The sequence below is a fragment of the Pieris napi genome, chromosome 23 (assembly GCF_905475465.1).
Source record: "Pieris napi chromosome 23, ilPieNapi1.2, whole genome shotgun sequence".
NCBI classification, from domain to species: domain Eukaryota; kingdom Metazoa; phylum Arthropoda; class Insecta; order Lepidoptera; family Pieridae; genus Pieris; species Pieris napi.
This window is the reverse complement of record NC_062256.1, coordinates 5,041,347-5,065,981: the sequence shown is the minus strand read 5'-3', so window position 1 is coordinate 5,065,981 and position 24,635 is coordinate 5,041,347. Positions and strand designations below refer to the sequence as shown.

The following is a 24,635-nucleotide window of genomic DNA, read 5'->3' as shown; positions in this document are numbered from 1 at the left end:
TCATACGTATTATTTATAGTATTCAAGAATACGTACGCTTAGTCGAACTTTAAATTTAAGTTATGAAAGTCAAACAACGGCTCGTTTACAGGAATACGTAAACATGTATTCAATGGTATGTGCACGCTACGAAACTTTACCATGCATTATCATTCCATAATGTGAAATAGGTACAATGCCATACCACGCTATTGTTATTAAATGTAACCCGCTTTATAAGTGTACAACTTCTAACTCTTATTTAAACATCAGTCTAGTGTTCTTAGTTTATTTAGACCAGTGATTCCCAAAATGGTCTATATCGACCCCTAGGGGTCTGTGACAACCTGCAAGGGGTCTACGTCAGCGAAAAAAAATTTGGGGGTCCATGAAATGAAAATGGGGGTCTACGGTAGTGCATCTCAACACATACACTGATAATACCTATTTACTTATATCATACTATCTTATAATATCAAAACATAAACATTATTTATAGAAGTACCTACATATCAGATATTTTTTTTTATTATGAGTAGTTTTAATTGAAATTCAATTAATAAATGTATAAATTAACATGTGTTTTTACTTTAAGTTTTTAACACTAAACTACACTACAGTTAGAAATTTACAGAAAATCAATATCAGGTAAGTAGGGGGTCTACCCAACATGGAAAAACATGGCTAGGGGTCTACGACACAAAAAAGTTTGGGGAACTCTGATTTAGACACTGTGGAATAATACCAATCTATTAACAAGTTCGATAATCTCTTCTCAAGGAATACATTTCGACTCAGCCCTGAGAAGCAGTGTCGAGCATTCAACGCATACAAGGTCTAAGTAACCTACAACTTCGTTCAGTCTACGCAAATATTGTTACATACATACGGAGAAAGGACAACATCGTATATTGTTCCGCGCCTTGTTAATTGTTTACCCTCAAATCTTAAAATAACACCCGAAAACTGTAAGGGTATCTTTTAGCCAACCTGGGATGTAGGTATATGCATAAATTTAAGAATATTAGGTATAATGAATTGAGGTCAAATGATTTTTTTCTCTCTATTTGTTGTAATGTTTTCGTTTCGCTTTTTTTATATATTAATAATTGTATTTCATTTTACCTCTAGCCCTTCAGGCTTTAACCCCTTAGTGATTTTTGGGGTTTTCTGCACTTCCAGTTTATAACTATAAGCAATAATGAATTTAAAAAAGTCGAGCTTTGTTAATATTAGCAGCGTTTTGTGGTCGAATATGAAACTAAACGGAAGCATCGTTCGAAAATAAAAAGTTCATAAATTATCTGTTTTGTCAATAACTTACGTAAACACGTCGAATTGTAATCCTCTCCCTTCGGGTTGACAAATGATTAAAAAAAGTATGTTAGTGTGTGTGTAAAGTGTTATTTATTTTTAAATTTCTGGCAAATATTTTTAAATGTACACACCAGTTTTATTATATTCACGCGTTTAAGTGTATAGCGCGGCCTTTGGTACAATTAAGTTTAAATGTAAATGAAAAAAAAAATGTTACAATTAACGCGTTTCATAAAGTATTGTTAGTCCGGTCAATATAGAGATTTAAAATAACATATATTGCCGGAGACCTGGGGAGGAATTGTAACTCTTAGGAAAAAGTCATGACACCATTTTTGAAGAGAATTTTAGAATCTACAACTTAGGTTTAAGGTTTTTTTTTGATAAAACTTACCGTATTCGAGAAATTCCAAAAACTCAAATTTTGACCTTTGGCCCCGAATAACTTTTGTAGCACATTGAATCAATGGGGACTTTTAAAACTTTATTTGTTATGTAAACCCCAGATAAACCAATATTTGGCTCCGGGAATTTTTGTTATTTGACCACTATTACGTGTAAATTGACCGGACTATGTATATACCATATACTATATATATTTGTACGTTACATAATCGTAATTTGAATTTGAGTTCCGATGAATCGATACAAATTTGGAGCGTCTTCTGTAATAGATTTAGGCACTGTAATGGAAGCAAACCGCAAAGTTGGTCTTGCGGCTGACAAGCCTACACCTGGGCAAGGTGACGTGCTCTTAGCAAACCTGTTACTGGAATTAACATGAACTTTATGCGCTCCACAAGTTCCGACGAAGAATATAGTACTTCCTATAACGCGAATATAAGATCGATCTAAAGCCCTGTTTTGCTTCTAAGCAAGCAAAGGGTACAAGACCTATTTCGTAACCACTATAAAATTGTTTCTTGAAAAAAAAAAAATTGTCGTCCCATCATATCCCGTGGTCATTATTGCGTTTATTGGCCACTTTCATATCTACAAATTTAAGCAATAGCTATTTTTTTGTGAATTATTATCATTACATTAACTAAAACTAGTAGATATAAATTATGAAAACATTTCTTGATCTCAGATATCTTAAAAACCAGTGAATTTGGCAAATCTTTTTTCAGTTGTCTTCTTTAATATTTGCAATCATATTATACTGACGAAAACATAATGGTTAGTAAACTAGTATGTTGCATTATCTGTATTTATTTCCCCGGAGTTGGTATCGACTAAAATTAAATAATAAAAAAAAAACTATGGAAGATTTTATAAACATATATAGAAGCAATTTTTAAATACCCAGTTTTATAGTCTACAAAAACAAGTTTTCACTATTTGAAATAATTTCTAGCCGAACTTCCAATAAAGTCTTAATTATTCACAGTCGATATCATGTCCAGTCGTGATGTATTACTAACACTATGTGAGCAGAGTTTGATCAATTTCTTTAGATTAGATTGTTTTGCAGTGAGCCTCGAGGAGACTTTGGAGGAATTGCATAATTGCACAATGTTATGGGTTCCCCACTGTATTATTAATCTTTCTATTGTTACTTACCTAATTCCTATTTCTTTACCTTATATAAGTTTAACCATTTGTTTACGTAGTGGTAAGTTATGATTAATTACTTAATGACATTGTTTGTTCCCTTAATGTATCCCTACTCCTACCCAAACCTTTAAATATCAAATCCCGATCTTTTCAAAATGACTTCTATTCCATATTCCAACTTCAACGCTAGTTTATTGTAAACATAATTTTATATAAAGTCTTTAAAAAACAAGTTTTAGTCACTGCCTCATAACAAACTTGGCGCAGTCGGTAGGATTTAGGTACTTGTGTAGTAAGACGACACAAACGTACAAAGGACTAGCACCGCCTAGTACTAGCCTTAGGCTTTTAATAGTTTTCGCCGATACTATGCTCTTGTTGTTCGTGTTACTGTGGTAAGTGGCATTTTACTTGTGGCTCATTCTTTTTCCAATTTTTCCACATTTTGTGTGTTTTATATACCTATGTTATCGTGTATTACTATATTTTATATTTCATCTAATAACATTATTATCTCTCATTCAGGTCTCGCCGCGTCGTCAACCTGTCAACATCGTATTACGCAGCTCCTGTGTTTTTTAATCTAATTATATGGTTGTATACGCGCGATTGTAGTGAAAAGTGTATGTGATTGGAGAAAACTTTTAACTTGTGCTAGAACTATTGGAAACATAGCTATTTGTTGTGTAACACTCAAAAAATTAGTAATTTAAAAGTGCTGTAAAAGACCTACCCTCAAAAAACAAAGAAAAAAAAAAATATTGACATTAAAAAGTCCCATCATGTCTCAATGTTTTAAGTGTCTTGCTAAAATGGACGAGAAAAATGTCAAAGTAACTTGCAAAGGGTGTTGCCGACTCATTTGTAACAAATGCAACGGTCTTTCTGCGACCGAACTGCGTGTCTTTGGACTTCAGACGCACAAACTATCGTATCTTTGTAATGACTGTGAGACCGGTTTAAGACAAGTTCCAGAGTTGCGTAGATTGGTTACTGAGCTCCAACAAGAGGTCGAGGTTCTGAAGACCACTCAACCGTCCATTGTCAACTTGGATACTGTTATAAATGAAATAGAGGAGAGAAAGAAGCGCAGTTGCAATGTTATTGTGTTTGGTATACCGGAATTAAAATCATGTTCTTCAGAGGAAAGAAAGGATTACGACAAAGCTAAGATAGCTGACGTCTTCAATCCAATACCAATCTCTGACCCCAAGATAGTGCATGTGTTTCGCTTAGGTAAACCGGCAGTCGTTAACCCCTCACAGCCACGTCCGATAAAAGTCGTCTTCGAGAATAAACGCGTCGCTACCGATATTTTAAAAAACAAGAGTAAAATTGGTAAACCCGTTAGAGTTTATTCAGATATGACCCCGTACCAAAGAGATCAGCTAAAAGGTCTGCGAGACGAACTTGCCCTAAGGATCGAAAAGGGTGAAAAAGATCTCACTATAAAATATGTTAACAACATACCAAAAATTACAACAATTACAAAAAACTAGCTTTACCTCATATAACCGAACTTAATATTTTATACACTAACTTAGCATCCATAACGGCAAAATTCGATCTTTTTCTTATTGAAGTTCAAACGCACAAACCTTCTTTGATAATGATAACTGAAACTCATTTACACAGTAAATTGACTGATAGTCTAATTATTATACCTCATTATACCCTATATAGACTAGATAGAGCGAATAGACCCGGAGGTGGAGTTCTGATATATGCCGCATATGAAACGAATAACATAAAAATTTATACCAAAGTAAATAAAAACTACCACGATCCACGTGTTGAGGCTCTATGGCTAGATGTCGAATATAAAGGAATAAAAATTCTGTTAGCTTGTGTGTACCGCCCTCCATCCTGCACTATGCAAGAATCCGACCAAGTCCTTTTTGATACAATCGATAAAGCGTCCTTTGAGAACACGGTACTTATAATAGGTGATTTCAATTTACCACACTTAAAATGGCCTCTTAACCAAGTAAAAAAACTAGACAAAGTAAGTGAATCTTTCTTTAATATGTTCTCTAACAGCAATTTAAATCAATTCGTAAACCAAATCACAAGAAAAAGAAACGACGAGGAGTCAACGTTAGACCTTGTACCTTTACAATGACGATACTCTTATAAGTGAGGTACGTTATTATCCTCCAGTTGGAAGAAGTGACCATTTGGTACTCACGGTCTCTCTACAAATTATTGGTACTGAAGTTAAGTCTAAAAAAGAGACCCAATATGATTTCTATAAAGCTGATTACATTAGTTTAAATAACCAACTTGATTCATTGATTATTCAAGGGTGCTCATCAGATGATCTGTGGATCAACTTTAAAGATCAAATCCAACACGCAATTAAAAAATCTATACCTCTTAAAACTAAAAGCAAGAATAAAAACCTACAAAAGCCGTGGATAAATCACGAAATATTACATCTAACTAAGAAGAAAAAAGAACTATGGCGTTTATACAGAATAGCCAGGACTGATAGCATGTACAAAAGATACAGATATATAAATAATTAAACTTACAAGAAAACGACGAAGTGAATTTGAATCAAATGTCATTGATACCTCCTCAAAATCTTTTTATGCATACATTAGAAAACAATTCAGCTCTAAAACAGGAATTCCATCGGTTTTAAAAAATGAGGTAGATGAACTTGTTGTTTAGCCATCAATGATAGCGGAAATGTTTGCTGATAACTTTGAGTTAAATTACTTCCCAGAACCTGATGGACCAATACCGAACATCAAACTTTCCAGGACTGAAGCTTCCTTTGATGCTTTCTAGATTACGAGTGAAATGGTTTTAAAATCCCTAGATACATTTGACGACACAACAGCGTCAGGACCAGACGGCATTCCATCCATACTATTAAAAAAATGTGGCAAATCACTCGCAGATAACATAGCCAAAATTATGAATGCATCGCTAAACACAGGCCTTGTACCGTCCGATTGGAAATCTGCTGATGTTGTGCCAATATTTAAGAAAGGTAACAAATTATCAGCCTCCAACTATCGACCTATAAGTCTTACGTGTATATTATCCAAATGTATGGAGAAGATTATAGCTGAGAAATTAAGGAAATTCCTTTTCGATGAAAATATAATACCCTGCGAACAGCATGGATTTGTACCAGGACGCAACTAACCTTCTCATGTGCCTGAATCAATGGGTAAGAAGTTTCGACCGGGGTGATCCTATAGATATAATCTACCTAGATTTTGAAAAAGCTTTTGACCGTGTCCCAGTTCGCCGACTTTTATGCAAGTTAGAGCACTTAGGGATCCGAGGAAAAATATTAGCTTGGATTACGAATTACCTTACGGAAAGATGTTTTCGAGTTCGCATTGGAGATGTACTGTCCTTGCCTCGACAAGTACTGAGTGGCATTCCTCAAGGATCAGTACTTGGCCCTTTACTTTTTATTCTTTACATGACCGATCTGAAGAACTCACTACAGATTTCACATTCGATCTTTGCCGACGACATAAAATTTTTTGGAAATCCACTCTCCCAATCTCAAGCAATACAGGGTGGTTTGGATGATATTTTTGATTGGACCAAGCAGTGGCTTCTGTCACTAAATGTTAATAAGTGCACAATATTGCACATAGGAAAGAAAAATCCGCACATTACTTATCGCCTAGGTCAACAGCAGTTAATTCCAGTATTCACGCAAAAAGACTTGGGTGTTACCATCAGTTGTGATTTGAAGTGGGAATGTCACATTATGAATATAGTGAAAAAGGCTAATTCCATGCTCTATTTAGTGAGAAAATCATTCAAATGCCTGTCACCAAGAACACTCTTAAAGATATATAAATGTTACATTAGACAACTATTAGAGTATGTCTACAGCATTTGGGATCCTTATTTCATAAAGGATATTAGTTTGGTTGAAAGGGTTCAAAGAAACGCCACGAAAATGATCAGGTCATTCAGGAAGAAATCTTATAATGAGCGTCTGAAAGCACTTGACCTTACTGATTTAGGAAGTAGGAGATTACGAGGAAATCTCATTGAAACCTATAAAATCCTCACTGGCCACTATAATGTTCCAGGAATTGAGAAGCTCTTCATTTTAAGTGAAAATACGCATTTGAGGGGTAGTTCTTTAAAACTTAAGACCACTCAACACAACACAAATTCCCTAAAGAACTTTCTCCCAAACCGTGTAGTGGCCGACTGGAATAGGCTTCCGGAAAGTGTGATCAGTGCACCATCTGTGAACACCTTTAAAAATAGACTGGACAAGTTTCTCCAAATCCCATAATACACGCGCATCAGCTTATTAAAAGCTGCCAGTGTGTTAATTAAATAATAATAATAATATCTAATTACACACGCATTCTACATTTTTATTCATCATCATGTCAATAAAAACCGAAAGCATCATGAAGGCATCACCAGTTAATATTAAAACTCTTATCAATCTAATTCCTATATTCGACACAAACAATCATGACAAAATATACGTTAGGTTCTGTCTTAATAAAAATAAAATAAATAAAATAAATAAAATAAAATAGCCTTTATTGCTGAACTTATTTTTACAGTAATTTTTCTTACAAATACGTTTATAACTTTTAACAGTTTCTTTTCTTTTCATAAATCCGGTATCGGTAAACGGTCGTTTCTACATTTCAGCTTGTCTTTCGACATAGGCCTCCTCTAAAGATTTCCACTCTGTTCTATTTTTCGCTATGCGCGTCCATATTGGGCCCGCCACTTTTTTGATGTCGTCCTCCCATCTTCTAGTCTGTCTGCCTCTGTTTCTTTTACTATCTCGTGGTTGCCATTCTGTTATTATTCTCGTCCATTTCTCCTTCTTCTCTCTTATCATATGTCCAGCCCACCTCCACTTTAAGCACCTGTATGTTGTGTATGCATTCTTAAATTTTGTTTTGTTTTTGATACATTTTAGTTTAACTCGGTCTTTTCTTTTAATTCCTATTGTGCTTCTCTCCATTCCATTCTGACAAACTTTTATTTTCCTTGCTTGTTCTTCTGTCAATGCCCATGTTTGGCACCCATATAGTAAGCATGGTAAGATACACATATTGTATATTCTCCTCTTGTTCCTCATAGACATATCCTGGTTCTTCATGACTTCACTGAGTGACCAATATCTCTTCCAAGTATTAGTTATTCTTCTTTCTATTTCTTTTTGCATACATTCCTCAGTAGATATTAACTGTCCCAAATACACATACTCCTTTACATACTCTATTTCTTCATCATTTACTGTTATGGACTCTGTTTGTGAGGAGTTAGACATTACTTTTGTTTTCGTTAAGTTCATTGACAGGCCTGCCTTCTTACTTTCTTCCGCTAACTGTTGCAACATTTCCTTTAGGGTTTTCGGGTTTTCCGAAAATAAGATTAGGTCGTCTGCAAAGCGTAGGTGACTCAGATTTTCGCCATTTATATTTAGTCCTTTATTCGTCCAATCCAGATTTCTGAATATCATTTCCAGAACTGCTGCAAATATTTTTGGTGAAATTGGGTCTCCCTGGCGTACACCTCTCTCAACCGGAAATTCTTCGCCTATAGATTCTAGTTTTACTTGTGCGGTGCTTTTTGTGTATACGTTTTTCAGTATCCGTATGTATTTTGCATGTACGCCTTGATCTTTTAATGCGTCCCAGATAAATCTATGTTCAAGTGTGTCGAATGCTTTGTTGAAATCCACGAACCCTATGTAGTAAATTTTGTTATATTCTTTAAATTTCTGGAGTATTTGTCTAAGGGCGTGTATGTGGTCTATTGTTGAAAAATGTCTACGGAATCCAGCTTGTTCTTTGGGTTGATTTTCTTCAAGTGTGTTTGTGATTCTAGATAATATTATTTTTGAAAACACTTTGTAAATATTGGACATTAAACTGATTGGTCTGTAATTTGCTATATCTCCTTTGTCACCTTTTTTATGTAGTAGTATAATTGTAGATTTTGTCCAATCCTCTGGAATGTTTTCCGTTTTGATAATTTCATTAAATATATCTGTAAGTCTTGGAGCGATTACTGGTAACGTTGCTTTTAGAAGTTCGTTTGTAACAAGATCAGATCCAGGGGCTTTATCGAGTTTTTGTGTATTTATTGCTTTTATGGTTTCTTCCTTCATTATTTCCGGTATATATTCTTCATTAGTTATTTCGTCGTTTTCTTTTATAGTGTCTTTCTCTTTTTGACTTCGGTATAAGTTTCGGTAGAATTCTGTAGCGATTTTTAATATTTCGAGTCTTTTACCTGTATTATTGCCATCTTTCTTTCTCATACTTGGTATCCAGTCCTTTTTGTAGTTTAACTCCTTCAATGCCTTTTTTATTCCTCCTGTCTTTTCTATGTAACTTTTCATTGTATTAGATCTTTTAGTTTTTCTTTCTTTCCTAAGTTGTTCACTGATCTTTTTGCTTACTTCTGTTACTCTTTGGCGGTTTCCTTTAATTTCCTTTTGTCGTAAAAGTTCTTTTCGTTCTTGTAATAATTGTTTGATTGTAAGTGAGACTTCTTTCTTGATACTTTTGTTTGTTTTTCTGGTTACTGTTTTTAGTTGATTTAGTAATAGGTTGTATTTTTCTTGTATCGATGGATATTCTTTCTTCTCTAATTCCGCGGCATCTAGAGATGTTTGAAGATTATTAAGTAATAGTTTAGGGTCACCTGAGTATTGTACCGCTAATTGTTTATTTTGAAATCGTCTTGTTTTCTTGAACATTCCTGACATCGCAACTCGAACCATCCTATGGTCTGTGTGGAAGTTTAAATTGTTTATGATCGAAATGTTCTTGAAGGCTTTTCTATTATTAGACATAATAAAATCGATTTCATTCCTATATTGTCCATTGGGTGAGATCCATGTCCATTTTTTTGATGGTTTCCTTTTATAAAAACTGTTTAGAATACTTAATCTGTTTTCCAGTGCAAAGTTTACTAGTCTTGTTCCGTTTTTGCTTCTATTTCCATACCCATAGTTTCCTATGGTATTTTCTTCCCCACTATTTTGAATCCCAATTTGTCCATTAAAGTCTCCCATCACGATGACGTTTTTGTGTGCGTTATCAATAGCGTTTTGGAGATTTTCATAGAATTCCTCAATTGTTTTTACGTCCTCTTTTTTATCAGATTCAGTTGGTGAATATGCCTGTATAATAGACCATCTCTCTTCTTTATCTCCGTTCACGGGCAGTTTTATATTAAGGATTGCAATACGTTCCGAGAATCCACTAAGTTCTTCTATGTTGTTGACTAGATTTGCTTTCACCATGAATCCAACTCCATACAGCCCGGGCGTCTCCCCTTTATAATGTAGTACGTATTTGCCATGGTTTTCTATACCTTCTCCAAATCTGCGCATTTCGCTAATACCTATAATATCCCACTTTAACTCTTCTATTGCCAGCTCTAGTTCTTGGAGTTTTTCAGGTGTTCTAAGAGATCGACAGTTAATAGTTGCTATGTGGATGTCATTTACTTTGTTTTTCATGTTAGTGTTATTTTTCATGTTAGTGTTATTTTTTTCCTTTAGAGGGTCGTGGTCATTTTTCCCCACGATGACCAGTCGGCTTGGGGAAGCCGCGCGACCTAGCCGCGGCGGCCAGTGAATTCTGGACTTTATATGGCAATCGCTATAGCCCCTACGCACTTAGCGGCCAGCGACCAGCGGCCACCGTTGGCCGCGGCGTCCAATTTGATGCCACGCGACCAGCGACCAATCGTGGCCGTCGAGAACATCACTTCTGTATTAAAATTCATCAGTGCTACCGCATCGGCCGCGGCGACCAGACGTGTAGCTAGCTACAGAGTGATTATTTTACAATGGCCAATTTCGACACGGAAAGGTTCATAATTGAAGTTGAAAATAGAAGAGGTTTATGGGATTTAGCATCAAATGATTACTCCAATAAAGATGTTAAGCGGCAGTTGTGGCTTGAAGTGGTCGATATATTTGGCGGTGAATCCATGGAAGATAAAGAAAAGGCAGAACTTGGTTAGTATTTTATTTTATTATGCCTAAGTAAATTAATAATGCGATGAACTACAATAAACGCAGCAGGTGCTGTAGTAGCATTCGACACGTATATGTGACATGAGTGATTTTTTTTTAAAGTTGTTCCGTTCATTCAAAATCTAAGAAATTTTAGCAAATAGGTAATTGTCAAAAGTATAACTTTTTTATTTCTACTATTTTTCGCTTTGCACATGAGTTTTGACAATTATTTGCTAAAATTTCCCAGGTTTTCGTAATGATTGGAATAACTTTTTAAAAAGATTACTCATACCGCATGTGCGTTCGACGCCATTTTGTTTACGGCGCGCAATGGCGGCTCGCGGCGAGCACCCATATATTTACAAATTGTGCCAGGGCAAGCGACCATCGGTACTGAAGTAGTTTGCGAATATATCTCGATATTCGGTTGATGTTCTATTTGCTCTATTAGGTAAACATGCAGGTATTTCTAATAAAGCCTCTGGTACAGTTAACGTGTCCTTGAAATCATATCCGTCTCTTTCTCGCACAAAATTATGAAGCACACATAGAGCTTTTATAATCACAACTGCAAATTCTTTCTTGACGTTTAGGGGTCGGTGAAGAATCTGCCATTTATTGGCTAATATTCCAAATGTACATTCAATATAGCGGCGGGCACGGGATAGTCGATAATTAAAATTAGTCTTTACATTATTCAAGTTTCTCCCAGCATACGGTCGCATCATATGTTCCGATAGTGAAAACGCCTCATCACCCACTAAAACGAACGGCATTGATTGGCCATTTTCTTTGATGGGGTTATTGCTCGGAATATCGAGATCATTATTTAAAAGCCTATGATAAAATACAGAGTCTTTGTAAATTGACGAATCACTGCATTTGCCGTATGCTCCAATATCTACGTAAAGAAATTTATAATTTACATCACATATTGCAAGTAACACGATTGAAAAATAATTCTTGTAATTGTAATAAAGAGATCCCGAATGTTGTGGTTTGATAACTCTAATGTGCTTGCCGTCGATGGCTCCGATGCAATTAGGAAATTGGGCGTATTTTTGAAAACCTTCAGCCGTTTGAATCCACTTATCTCTGGTCAATTGTGGCATCACAATTGGTTTTAATATCTCCCATATTGCTTCACAAACATCAAATACTATTTCCGATACTGTAGGAAGCCCTATACGGTATTCATGACTTATATGAGATAAAGAACACCCAGTAGCCAAATACCTGAAAATAAAATTCACATTAATAAACATAATATTAGTTTTGTAATATGTACTACATTTATTTATTGATTTACAGGCATTACTCTCCAAAAAAGATGGAAAAACCTTAGAGACTGTTTCACAAGAGAGCTGCGCCGTCTTAAAGATGTCAAAAGTGGTTCTGCTGCAAAACGTAAATCACAATACACCTATTTCAACCAATTACTGTTTTTGAAATCAGTGCTGGACACAAACGCAACAGAAAATAGTCTCGAAGAGGCAAGTCAAGAAAATGAAAGTGCAAGATCTTCTGATCTTGAGACTCAACAGTCTGCATCAAAGTCGCTTAGAACAAAAAGGAAGAAAAAAATACCAAACGAAGAATCCGATACAGACCCTCTAATTTCAGTTCTGCATAAGACCATAGCGACTACACAGAATGATTCAAATTGTGACAGACTGTTTCTTTTATCCCTCCTCGAAAGATTTCAAACAATCCCTGCTGCAATGAAGACCAAAGCGAAAATGGAAATCATGGAAATTATAGAAAAATACCAACCGAACTGTACACCTACAAATCGACCGAGTTATTCAGGTTATTCTACTACCAACAGGATATCAGATGATTCAAATTACAGCGATACTCATACTCATTATTCTGATATTTCTCAAAATTCAGAAATGATAGACCTATTTCCCAATTTGAATGATTAATTGTTCACAATTGCCATTTTTTAAGTTATGAAAATACAAATAATTTGATTATCTACTTCAGTTTTTTAATATTTAAAAACATGTTATAAGCAAGCCCTTTTCCTCTCCTTTTCAAAGTCGTAAAGTAGAATACTACTGAACAATAGTTCATAAATTTTTTAAAGTGGCAAAACCTTGGTCAATGAATTATACAGGTTGTTGTGAAAAACGCAACAGTGGTGGTTTAGGGTGATTCAGAATCAAGTCTTGTATAATTCAAATTTACAAAAAAATCCGTTTAGCAGTTTAAGTAAAAAAAAGGCCCTATCACATTATTTTTATTTTTCCTGTACACAATACTCCATTCCGAAACATCCTTTAAAATATATCACGTATTTTTTAAACATTCTGTATTTAAAAAAGAAAAAGCTTACCTTATTGTTATTACTAATTTTTCTTCTGCTGGAATGCATTTCCGATAGTTGTTACCAGTTCCAGTAATTTTTGGTTTTATTGTATCCAGTAACAGGTTAAAAGTATTCGTTGACATTCTCATGTAATTAAAGAATCTCTTCTCATACATTTTTAAATCCAAAAAATAAGTATAATATAATCCTTTAGTCTTTCTCTCGCAAAGTAATGGATGCACCCAAAACTGTCTTTTACGTGAAATCTTCCGTTTTCGTTTTCGTAGTAAATACACAAGCACAGTTAGCGTGATTATCTTCTGCACGTCCATCTTGACACATCCTTGGAAGTCGACTGCAAATTTTTCGGCCGTCCACATGTCGCGCTTGCCTACGCACCGGCGACCATGGCCGCGGCGGCCTGGCCGCGTCTATGGTCGCCAGTGCGTAGGCAGCCTAATAAGTTAGATTCGAAATGGGAAGGTCCTTATCTTATTGTCAGAATAGGATTCAATGAAAATTAATCAGAAAGAATGGAAGAAACCAAATAGTGCATGCAAATCGTTTAAGACCATTGCACGAATCATGAATCATTTAGAATAAGTATCATTATTAGATTTATTTTTACTATATTTTACAAACCAATTTTATTTATATTTCAGTTTACCAATTGCTATGGCATTTCCCATTACTATATCCGACGGAGAGGAGAATACTCATACTAATTATATACATTCGTTTTATACACTAATGGATAATCCTTATTTTACTTTTATCATATGTTCTATAATAAAAAAAATTATATAATTATAAAGAAAATAATTACAAATGGGTTTAATTTTAATTCTAAAGAAGTCGTAGTCTATAATAAAAATATATTCAAGAATTTGACTACGATTTATATTTCTTTCAATATCATATTTTACAAAGTAGTTATTTCCATATTTCAGGTGCTCCACAACCTTTGTTGTCGGGGATACCCACATACAAAATATACCTTCTAATTCAGGACAAAAAAAAAAGTGACAACATCAAAAATTTTATTTATAAGAATTTAGAAATATATATTAATGATTATAAATGGAATATGTTGCGAAATTGCATGGAAGTAAACAAATTCAATAAAAATTTAAATTACAAAAAAACATGAGATGGGAAAAATTTGTGTTGTGCAAAGTTTGTGAAATGGACCAATGAATAGTGGCCAGTCGAGCATCGTTTCCTCCTAAACCTCAACTCTTCTGTTTTTCTCTGTGCTCCCGTTTTTGCAGGTGTTTGTGCTCCTTATTTTGCCTACGCGGTTGCTAAGGCAACGTCCAATTATTTTTATTCAGGACTATATTATGAAGGAGTTGGTGAAATTCTAGTATCGGAAAGCTCTTGCAAACTCATTATTTATTCTCTAAAACGATTAGTAAATAATTATAATTCTATAATCAAACAAAATTCGAATTTACCTAACGTCGTTACTACTAGTTCTTTTATTAAATTAAGTATTTTAAATATAGACTCAAGGTTGGATGAATTTCAATATTACACAAGCAACAAGCGTTTCAAGCGCGAACTTAGACGGTCTAAGCTCAGTACTAAAATGGCTCATTGGTACACCAGACGTAAAAGATACCGAATACGTGAATGTATAGATCTCTTAGAAAAGCAACAAATTTCTACGAATTATATTTTAAAACAACAACTTTTAAAAATTCTTTCTTCAACTATTACTAACTTTAACAATACTATTTAAAAAATTTCATACGATAAACATATGATCAACGAAAATTAATTCCTATATTAATTCAACGAATACTTTACTCTTTAATCTTAGTGTATCTGAAAAGATCTCAACAGTTTCAATACAAATTTTAGAACTCGTCACGTCTCTATAAAAACAAATCGATGATATTGTTGCAAGCATTTTATTTATTAAATCGGGAGCAGTTCATCCTTCGGTCATATCTTCAGTAAATCTTTATAAAGAATTATTAGCATCAAAAGTCATGCTAGAACATCAGGTAACCACCTAGTAGCAACCGTGACTCTTTGAAACATTCACAAAATTCTAAACTCTGCTACACTTACATCATACATTTACATGAACAAAATCTACTATATAAAAATAAGTCGAGTTTTCCTTCCAGAACGCACGAACCGATTTCCACGGTTTTGCATTCGTTGGAAAGTCTCGGTCCGTGAGGTTTATAGCAAAGAAAATTCAGGAAAAAATTCACAGAAAAGCGGGAAAATCTTTTTTCACATACAGCGCCATCTCTGATACATAGCATGTACTACAAACCAATATTTTAAGTAGATGGCGCCGGTGCGTGATACATTGTTTGACAGCTACTCATTGTTCTCTGCTCAGTTAATTTCATGTGACAAACCGGTATTGTGTTCACTGTGAAATTGTGAAAAAATGCTAAAAAAAATTAGTTATTCGTTTTCTAACATTTCAATTGGAAACCATCAAATCAATCACGTGTATTGTGCAAATTTTTATTCAATTTCAACAGCAGGCATTTGTCTTTAAGGTGGTAAGTTGAACTGTGTAAATTATGTGGATCGTGCATTTGAGGTTAAATTCACCACTCTGTCCATAGTCCAAAATGCCTAGAGGACGACGTGCGAACATCGGCCGCCGCACAAGACATGCAAGCCAGCAACAAGTGTATTCAAAGAACTTAAGCGAAGAAAGACAAAATATAATAAGAGAAAATGCCCGATTGAGACAACGCGTGAGCACACAAAGATCATTGGCATCATACAATCGCTTGGCATTCCAATATGATCCCACTGCGAACTACAGTGATGATGAAAATTTAGATATTGGACCAATGACGACTATATGCCGATATTGCAATGCGTTAAAGTTCAAAAGAGAAACGGCTGGATTGTGCTGCGCAAGTGGAAAAGTCAAACTGGATCCATTACTTACACCACCACAGCCACTGAAACCATTGTTCGATGGAAGTGATCCCGATTCCAGCTATTTTCTTCAACACATCCTTGAATACAATAATTGCTTTCGCATGACTTCCTTTGGAGCTAATATCATTCGAGAAGGCGGCTTCATGCCCACTTGCAAGGTAAAAGATACAACACACATAACCAATCACTCACAACAACACAATGAATTTGTAACTACATATACACCACACACTACACATCACACGATCAGAAGTTACACCGTATTCTTCAACAAATGATTGTTTGCAATTACAGGTACAAGGACAAATATATCATTTGCATGGTTCAATGGTGCCAACACCAGCTGAACCGCATTAATTTCTGCAAATATATTTCATTTTGTCGATGGTGGATCAGCTGAATGTGCGGTGCAATATACAGGAACACGACAGTTAAAGAGACGAATTATTGAACAGTTGCAAGCATTTTTTCACGCTAATAATGCTGTGGTAAAAATGTTCAAAACAGCATTGGAACTAACTTCGCATGAAGCAATTTCACATAAACCAAAATGACGTCTTAAAATTACGAAAAGTATGTTTATTTATTGTAAAAATCTATTTAAAAGGTTGGTTTGGCTGCCCAAATGCGATCAAAGCTCCAAACCAAGGCCTTAACTTTTTAAAAGACTTGATAAAGTTCAAAGACATTGATTCGAAAATGTCACAAATAACTTCCCAAAAATTTGCAAAACATTTATGGTATCTTTCAGAAGAACTTACAGCGTTTGCTTTTTTTTTAATAGTTCTGTGTCGATTGATATGAAATTAAAGATGGTCGAATCATTGAGAACGAAAGAAAGCGCGAGTCAAAAAAAAATGCATTGAAATTGATTGTAAGAATTTAGATTTAATGTGTACGAAAGAGATTAGTGATTTTGTAACAAAAAGATCTTTTATATTATTCGAACAACTTAAGTCATCGAGTGATTTTCTCAATTTGAGCCCAACAGAATGGCCAAATGATCCAAATTACTTATCTTGTTTATCGGTATTAAAAAATATCAAAGTAGTAAACGATGTTGCTGTGAGAGGGGTTGCTCTAGTTGAGGAATTTAATAAGTTCTACTAAAGATGAAGAGCAAAAACAATATCTATGGAAAGTTGTCCAGCAACATCGTAAATCATATCCAAATTGCAACAAGCAGAATTTTTTAACTTTAACAGTCAAGAAGAGTAAATATATTGAAAAAAGATTAATGTTACATTAAAACAGTTTTTAATTGAAAATTATAAAATAAATTTACTAATCAGGTAATAAAAAAGAATGTTGTTTTATTTCAAGTTTTTACATCAAGTTCTAGAGCTCTTAATAGAGCCAACATAATATATAGATATACCATACCACATGCAGATAATAAGCTCTTGCTCAATTAGTTACAATGTCACACATATACCCAGAACGCACCATAAGCGTTAATACAATCACTACGACGAATGCTTAGTTTTATTATTCTGTCATGTACGACGAATGCTTAGTTATCATCTTTTTAGCAGTAAAGGCTGATTTACACGGGGTAAGTAGACAAGTCAGTCGCAGCGCCAATGTCGGCGCCGCGACTGACTTTAACTGTTTACATGAAGTAAGTAGTAGTGGTGCGTTTCTCACGATGAGCACACGTGTGTGAAGTCAGTGGGAAAAATGAAATCGCGAAAACAACTGAAACGACGATTTAATTATTTGTTGAAAAATTTAGCCACCAGATCTGGTGGATTTTTGTATTTTTTCGAGCTCTAAATAATATGTAGCCCTTATGGCTTTAATTTTATTTTTTACTTCAGTAGAAGTGAGCCCTTCGATTTGCATTTGTTGAGCCATATTTTGCAACGCTGTTGACCGTATTTCTTTATTGCGGTAATTTAGGGATTTAATATCCCAAAGGCACTCGTTTTCGCCATATAATTGCACCAATTTTAAGGTTTCGTCTTCGCTAAGCTTCATTTTTATCGCCAGCGAAAAAAACGTGGTCACTCTACAACGCAGCGACAGTGACTAACCACGCACTGACTTGTCTGTTTACACGGGGTTTATTTGGCTGGCGCGGGGGTGCGCGGGTGGCGGGGGGCGCCAACTGACGTTAAAATATTCGTGTCCGAATATTCAAGTCAGCGCTGACTTCAAGCCACTGTACTGACTTCAAATCAGTTTACACAGGGTTTTTTTCGGGTCAGCACTGACTTGCCTCGAATTTGAAGTCAGTTACTGACCCTGTGTAAATCAGCTCTTAGAATAGAATTATATTCAAGTCAGTCTAATATCGACCACCGTAGTAATAGGGTCTTGCATCGACCACCATAGAATTAGAGTCTAACAACGACTATAGTTAAGAATACTAATTGTAATATTCCTTAATTTTAATTGTAATATAGTGTTATATTGATTTTAGCGTGGAAGAAGAGCAGATGACACTGGGTGCAAAAATGGTATTAACCCTTTGCAAGACAATTCATACTCCAGGATGTGTTGTTTATTTCGATAACTATTTCACAACGCTCGACTTGATCTGGTATCTACGTGAACACAGGGGGATTTTCAGCCTCGGAACCATAAGGCAAAACCGACTCAAAGTTTGCAAGGGACTATTAAGTGACAAAGAACTTAAGAAAAGAGGAAGAGGTTCATTTAGCCAAGTTGTAGACAACGACAGAAAGATAGCTATTGTCAAATGGTACGACAATAAAGTCGTAACTTTGGCCTGTTCTTATGCAGATGCTTACCCAGTTCACGAAATCAAGAGATGGAGCAAAGAGCAGAAAAAGAAACTTGGTGTCACGTGTCCGCAGTTAGTTCGACATTACAAACAACATATGGGAGGCGTTGACTTGTGCGACATGTTGATAGCTCTGTATCGAACATCTTTCAAGAGCCGTCGTTGGTAGGGTAAACTTCCAGTCATTGGACGCTACCAGTCATTGGACAGAACACAATAAAATCTTAAAAATTAAGGTTGCTCTAAAAATTGCAACATTGGAATTAATTTCTTTCTAATCTCTGCTTTTTGACAATACTCTATAGTTCAAAACATTTTTAATAGATGGCAGTTGTAGTTAATTTTTGTTTACTTTTGGTGCCCTAGCAGTCGGCGGTGTTTCTAGAGAAGCAGTTAATTTTCTTTTCGTGAGTCCCATATGCTTAGCCGTTTACACAGTAAAGCATTATCGTATTTACCATAGAATTTATAGGAATTGGTGACCTTAAAACATAATTTTTAGGTTATAATGTACTGTCCAACGATTAAATTTTTTTAATGTTAAAATCTAATTAATGGACAGGTGTCCAATAACTGTGTTTTTGAAATTGAAATAAATTTAAGCTATTATAGACTCTCATACCCCTTGCTTTTTAAGTAAAAACAACAATTTTTTATATTATTGCTTATAGACATTTGCTACTAGTCTTTGGACAGGGTGTCCAACGACTCATATTAATGTGTCCAATAACTCGATGGCTGCAGGTAATCTTGGATAGCGGTGTTAAGAAGATAAAAAAATTCCTAAGGGGAAAAAGAAAGACTATGATCCTAATACTTTAAATCTAGCACTTAATGAAATAAGAGAAACTGGTAAAATTCGAGAAATAGCGCGAAAATACAATATTCCCAAGTCTACACATTAAACACACATTCCTTACATTTCAAACTCAAAAACCCAACCCATAGAACATCATTTGGTCCACCTCCCGTTCTGACTGAAGAAGAGGAGCGTACTTTAGAGGTTTGGATAAAGGAAGTTATGAAGAAGGGATTCCCTTTAAAAATTGATGACTTAAAACAAAGTGTTTTCAAGTTTTTAACCGAAAATCCACGACCCAATAAGTTTATAAATAATAATCCTGGAGATGGATGGGTAAGAGGATTTTTAAGACGACATCCAGCCATCGTATTCCGTACCAGTGAAGGCGTAACAAAATCTAGTGCATGTGTTTCGGAATCTGACATCAGGAAATGGTTCTCTGAAATTCATGACTACTTGTCGCAAAACAACCTGATAAATATTTTTAATGAGCCATCTAGGATCTATAATGGTGACGAAAGTGGATTCCAATTATGTCCAAGAACGGGTAAAGTGCTAGCAGAGAAAGGAACCTAAAATGTGTATAAAGTTGATGAAGGTAATGCTAAGGAGTCAGTAACAGTAATGTTCACTTTTTCCGCTGATGGTACCGCGTGTCCACCTATGGTTGTTTACAACTATCAAAGAATTCCTCAAAAAATTGCGGACGGAGTTCCCAAAGAATGGGGAATAGGTAGAAGTGAAAATGGATGGATGACATCCGAACTATTCTTCGAATATATAGCAAATATATTTCACCCTCACCTGATTGCCAAAGGCGTGCAATTTCCTGTAATATATTTTTTAGATGGACATAAAACTCATCTTACTTATGGTGTAAGTAAGCTGTGCAAAGAGTTGGGAATCGAAGTAATAGCATTGTATCCTAATGCTACTAGAATCCTGCAACCGGCCGACGTAGCCGTATTTAGGCCAGTTAAGGCTGCTTGGAAAGACGCTGTAAAGTTATGGCATTTAGAAAACAACGGCGAATCAATTACAAAAGTGAATTTTGCATGTGTTCTGGAACTAGCATTACAAAAGTCAATAAAACCAGATACTCTCATTAATGGGTTTCGTTGTTGTGGTTTAGTACCATTCGATCCTAACGCAGTAGACTATTCGAAGTGCCTCGGTGGAATAAACAATAATAATTCAGGTACAGATGTTCTGTCTGTTCAGCAACAACCTGAAACAAATTCTTCAAATGTTATTACTTTGGCGAAATTTAAAGAATTGGTTGGACCTTCTATTATGTCAAAATTGTATGCTTATGATAATAACCCTGTAGATGACGAAAACGTGAATATTTTGTACCGTCTCTACTAATTATTTGACGTTTACTGCTCTCAGTCATCATCCGCACAAAATAATTTAACCAGGTGTGCAGAAAATATACCTTTGGAGAATATAGATTCGCCTTTGACCATTCAGCCCATTGAAGAAATAGAAATGAATAACGAAAGTCGATGTGATAAAGATATGACACAGAAGCAAATATTTGGTGCACCTGGAAATAACGAAGTAAATGTCTTACAGTGTATATTTTCTAAGAATGATGATTTGAATGAAGATCTTCTTATATCCGATGTTTTTCCTGAAACTTCAGAAAACATGACTCCAGCCAAACAAATTATTAATTCTAATAATATTTCTGTAAGCTCAGGACAAGTGAATGTTCAACAACTAGAGACTAGTCCTGCTTTTAAAGTTGTTTCAAACAGCCTTTTGGGGAATTTTTTGACTTTGCCAAAAACACCCGAAAGGAAAGGTAAAAGTAACACAGTGAGAATGCCATTTGCAATAACATCTGCCAAATATAGAGAAATGTTTAAAGAACAAATGGCAAAAAAAGAATTAGAAACAAAAGCAAAGGAGGAAAAAAAGAAGAAAAAGGAAGAAACTAAACTACAAAAAGAAAAGGAAAAGATAGAGAAAACAAAAAGGAATGTTAACAAAAACTCTCAAGTTGTTTCAACAAATGCGTGCAAGGTATGCTGTAAGTCGACTAAGACATCAAATCGGGTGGTATGTGATATGTGTTCGGCGATATTCCACGTAAAATGTATACCATCTAAGCATCAACAGCACGTCCCCGAAGATTTAAGAATTGATCTTTTTATATGCCATGTTTGCTATAAAGAAGATAATAATGACGACACTCTTGATCTCAGCTCTGAAAGGAATAGCGAAGATAGTGGTGATGATGCACAAAAATTATATGATATGATTGTCGAACATAAGAAAAAAAAAATATTACTAAGTCTGCTTGAGAAGGTATTGTTTTATTTTGAAGTAAATTTTATAATTTCATTTTATTTTATGTTTAAAGCTTTAAATACATATATAGAAGTATACCTAAGATTTGGTAAGACAGAATAACATAGTTTTGTTACCAAATGTGATTAAAAAATTAATTCTAAGATATAAAAATGTATGTTCTAATTGATTATTTTCTAATAAATGTAATTACGAACAGTTTATACTTTATTTATTTCCTTTAAGAACAGATATCATTGACTATTTTGGTATTTAAAAAGTTTATTACAGTGCTGTCCATTAACTAGTTGATGCTGTCCAACATTAAAAATTCTGTCCAATGACTATATATTTTGTAACTTTTTTTTTAACAGGATTTTTTTCGCGTGTTTGATCTTAAATGCTGTTTTTAAGAATGTATTACACAAAGTTACTTATTAAACTAATAAAATAACAATAATATTACCAGGGATTTTTGTAAATGTGTTCATAAACAATTTAAAGCCTTGAAATGCTCGTTAATTGTCCAATGACTGGAAGTTTACCCTATATGAACATCTTTGGGCAAATGTTAGATATAGCGGTTAACAATGCTTGGCTACTTTACAGGAGAAAATGCAACATGAATAGCCAAAAAAACATAAGCCTGAAAAAGTTTAGACAGAGGTTGGCAATTGAATTGAGGCAAAATAGAAGATCAATTGAGAGGGAACCACCAAGCCCTTTGCCGAAAAAAGCGCTGATCCAAAACCCAAGTGCACCAAGGCCCCCAGTTTCTGTGCGATATAATGGCTACCACCACTGGTCTGAGTATACGACATATGGACGTTGCAAGTTCTGTAAGCACAATAAAACGAACATACATTGTTCCAAAAGCAAGCAGAGGTTGTGCTTAGTGACCAAACGAAATTGCTTTTATAATTTTCACAATAAGTAAAGGAGGGCAACCAAAAACAAGTGATAGTTGGCATAGTTTAAGCTAAATTGATCTTTTTGATATTTTTTTTAAAACAAGAGCGCTGATTATTTTTTAATAAGTAAAATGTTGATTGTTATGAATATTTTATAGATACGTCATTATTATGTTCAAAACATAAGTGAGTTGTTCATACTTATAAGTTTTTGGAGTTCCTATTAGTGTTTTAAGCGTAAGCAATGTAACTATGAGACTGATTTGCTAAAATATAATGACTATTTTCCTACGGAATCACTTGTTTCTTTCATTCTTTCTCTTTGACAATGGGAAGTATACTACACGCGGTTGGAGTGCATTAGTTTCTTATGAACATGATAATGTCCAGTATAGTGGACCTAAGTTTTTCAAGAAACTGAAATAGGTACATTTTTTCAGGATTTTTTTCGCGTGTTCCCAACAAGCTAAGAATCGAAATCAGTCTGTCTTCTGTCGAATTAAGGGTTAATAAAGTTTACTTTTTAAAAAACCTTTTAAATACCGTCGCGATTTGACTAGTTAAACAACATTGCTACATACATAGCATGACCAGACGTCCCGTTTTGAACGGGACTGTCCCTTTTTAGAGTTACGAGTCCCGGTGTCCCCGAAATGAACTCTGGGACGCAAAATTGTCCCGTTTTCTGAAACCGTGCAAAGATTTGGCGTGGCGTTGCGCCGGCCTTCCGTCCGGCGGCGGCCAGACGCTAAGTAACTAATTTTAGAGTAACAAGTATTCATGAACATTCAATATTAATTCTTAGTTTTTCTGAATTTAATGATATTAAAAATATAAAACTATTTATCTATAAATTTCATAATTATTTTGATGGTTTAATAGGATTAGATTTGTTAGACATAATTAATAATTGATTTTAGAGAAGATATATTAATCACTGAAAATGCAAAAATTCCTTTATTACGTTATCAATGTAAAAGATATACAGAACAAATAATACCAGCGAAATCATCTCGTTTAGTTGGTATACCGATACACCATGATGATGGTGACGTATTTATACCAGAACAATTAATAGGTAATTGCATTATTCACGAATGTATTACTAATGTGCTATGTGACTGATCAGACTGGTATAGTAGAAGTTGCAAAGATGACAAACGAAGATACTGTAACTCCAGTTGACAGACCTTTACAACTCGACTTATTTAACTTTGAAAGTTCTGATTCTCAACCAGACTCAGACAGGGTAAACCAAGTTTAAGACAGACTTGGAACTGACCATTTGAGTAGTAAAGAACGAGTAAATTTAGAAACCCTTTGTAAGCGCTACGCTGACATATTTTACATTGAAGGCGAATCATTAACTTTCACTAATAGAATCAAACATAGCATTGGAACTCATGATGAAAACCCAGTTTACACCAAAAGTTACCGATATCCCTTTGTACACCGACAGGAAGTTATAGAACAGATTAGTAAAATGCTCGAACAAGGTATAATACGACCTTCTGACTCTGCTTGGAGCTCACCCATTTGGGAAGTCTCAAAGAACAATACAGGGTAGACAAAAATGGGGACTTGTAGTGGACTTTAGAAAGTTAAATGACAAGACCATTGACGATAAATACCCAATTCCAAACATCACCGACGTGATGAGATGTCAGTATTTTACGACCCTTGACCATGAATCTGTCTTTTATTCATAGATATACGTAGATTTCTACGCATGCCAATTCACCTTCGACATTTCAGCGTGTAATGGATATCATCCTTAATTAAGG

General features: G+C 34.8%; 3 protein-coding genes across 3 annotated transcripts in view; 2 read left to right on the top strand and 1 right to left on the bottom strand.

Annotated features, from left to right (window-relative positions):
- The window catches only part of LOC125061450 (zinc finger protein 43-like), a 343,312-nt gene that overhangs the window by 282,712 nt on the left and 35,965 nt on the right, over nt 1–24,635 (top strand). The gene's annotated exons all lie outside the window — the stretch shown is intronic.
- On the top strand, nt 10,448–13,196 carry LOC125061465. The gene is made up of 2 exons (XM_047666937.1): nt 10,448–10,852; nt 12,164–13,196. Exons 1-2 carry the CDS (start codon nt 10,681–10,683, stop codon nt 12,778–12,780), a joined length of 789 nt encoding a protein of 262 aa, XP_047522893.1. The 5' UTR covers nt 10,448–10,680; the 3' UTR covers nt 12,781–13,196.
- On the bottom strand, nt 11,023–13,546 carry LOC125061454 (protein ALP1-like). Its single transcript, XM_047666922.1, has 2 exons — nt 13,194–13,546; nt 11,023–12,088 (listed from the first exon to the last, which is right to left on the bottom strand). The coding sequence occupies exons 1-2, from the start codon at nt 13,544–13,546 to the stop codon at nt 11,212–11,214; spliced, it is 1,230 nt and encodes a 409-aa protein (XP_047522878.1). The 3' UTR covers nt 11,023–11,211.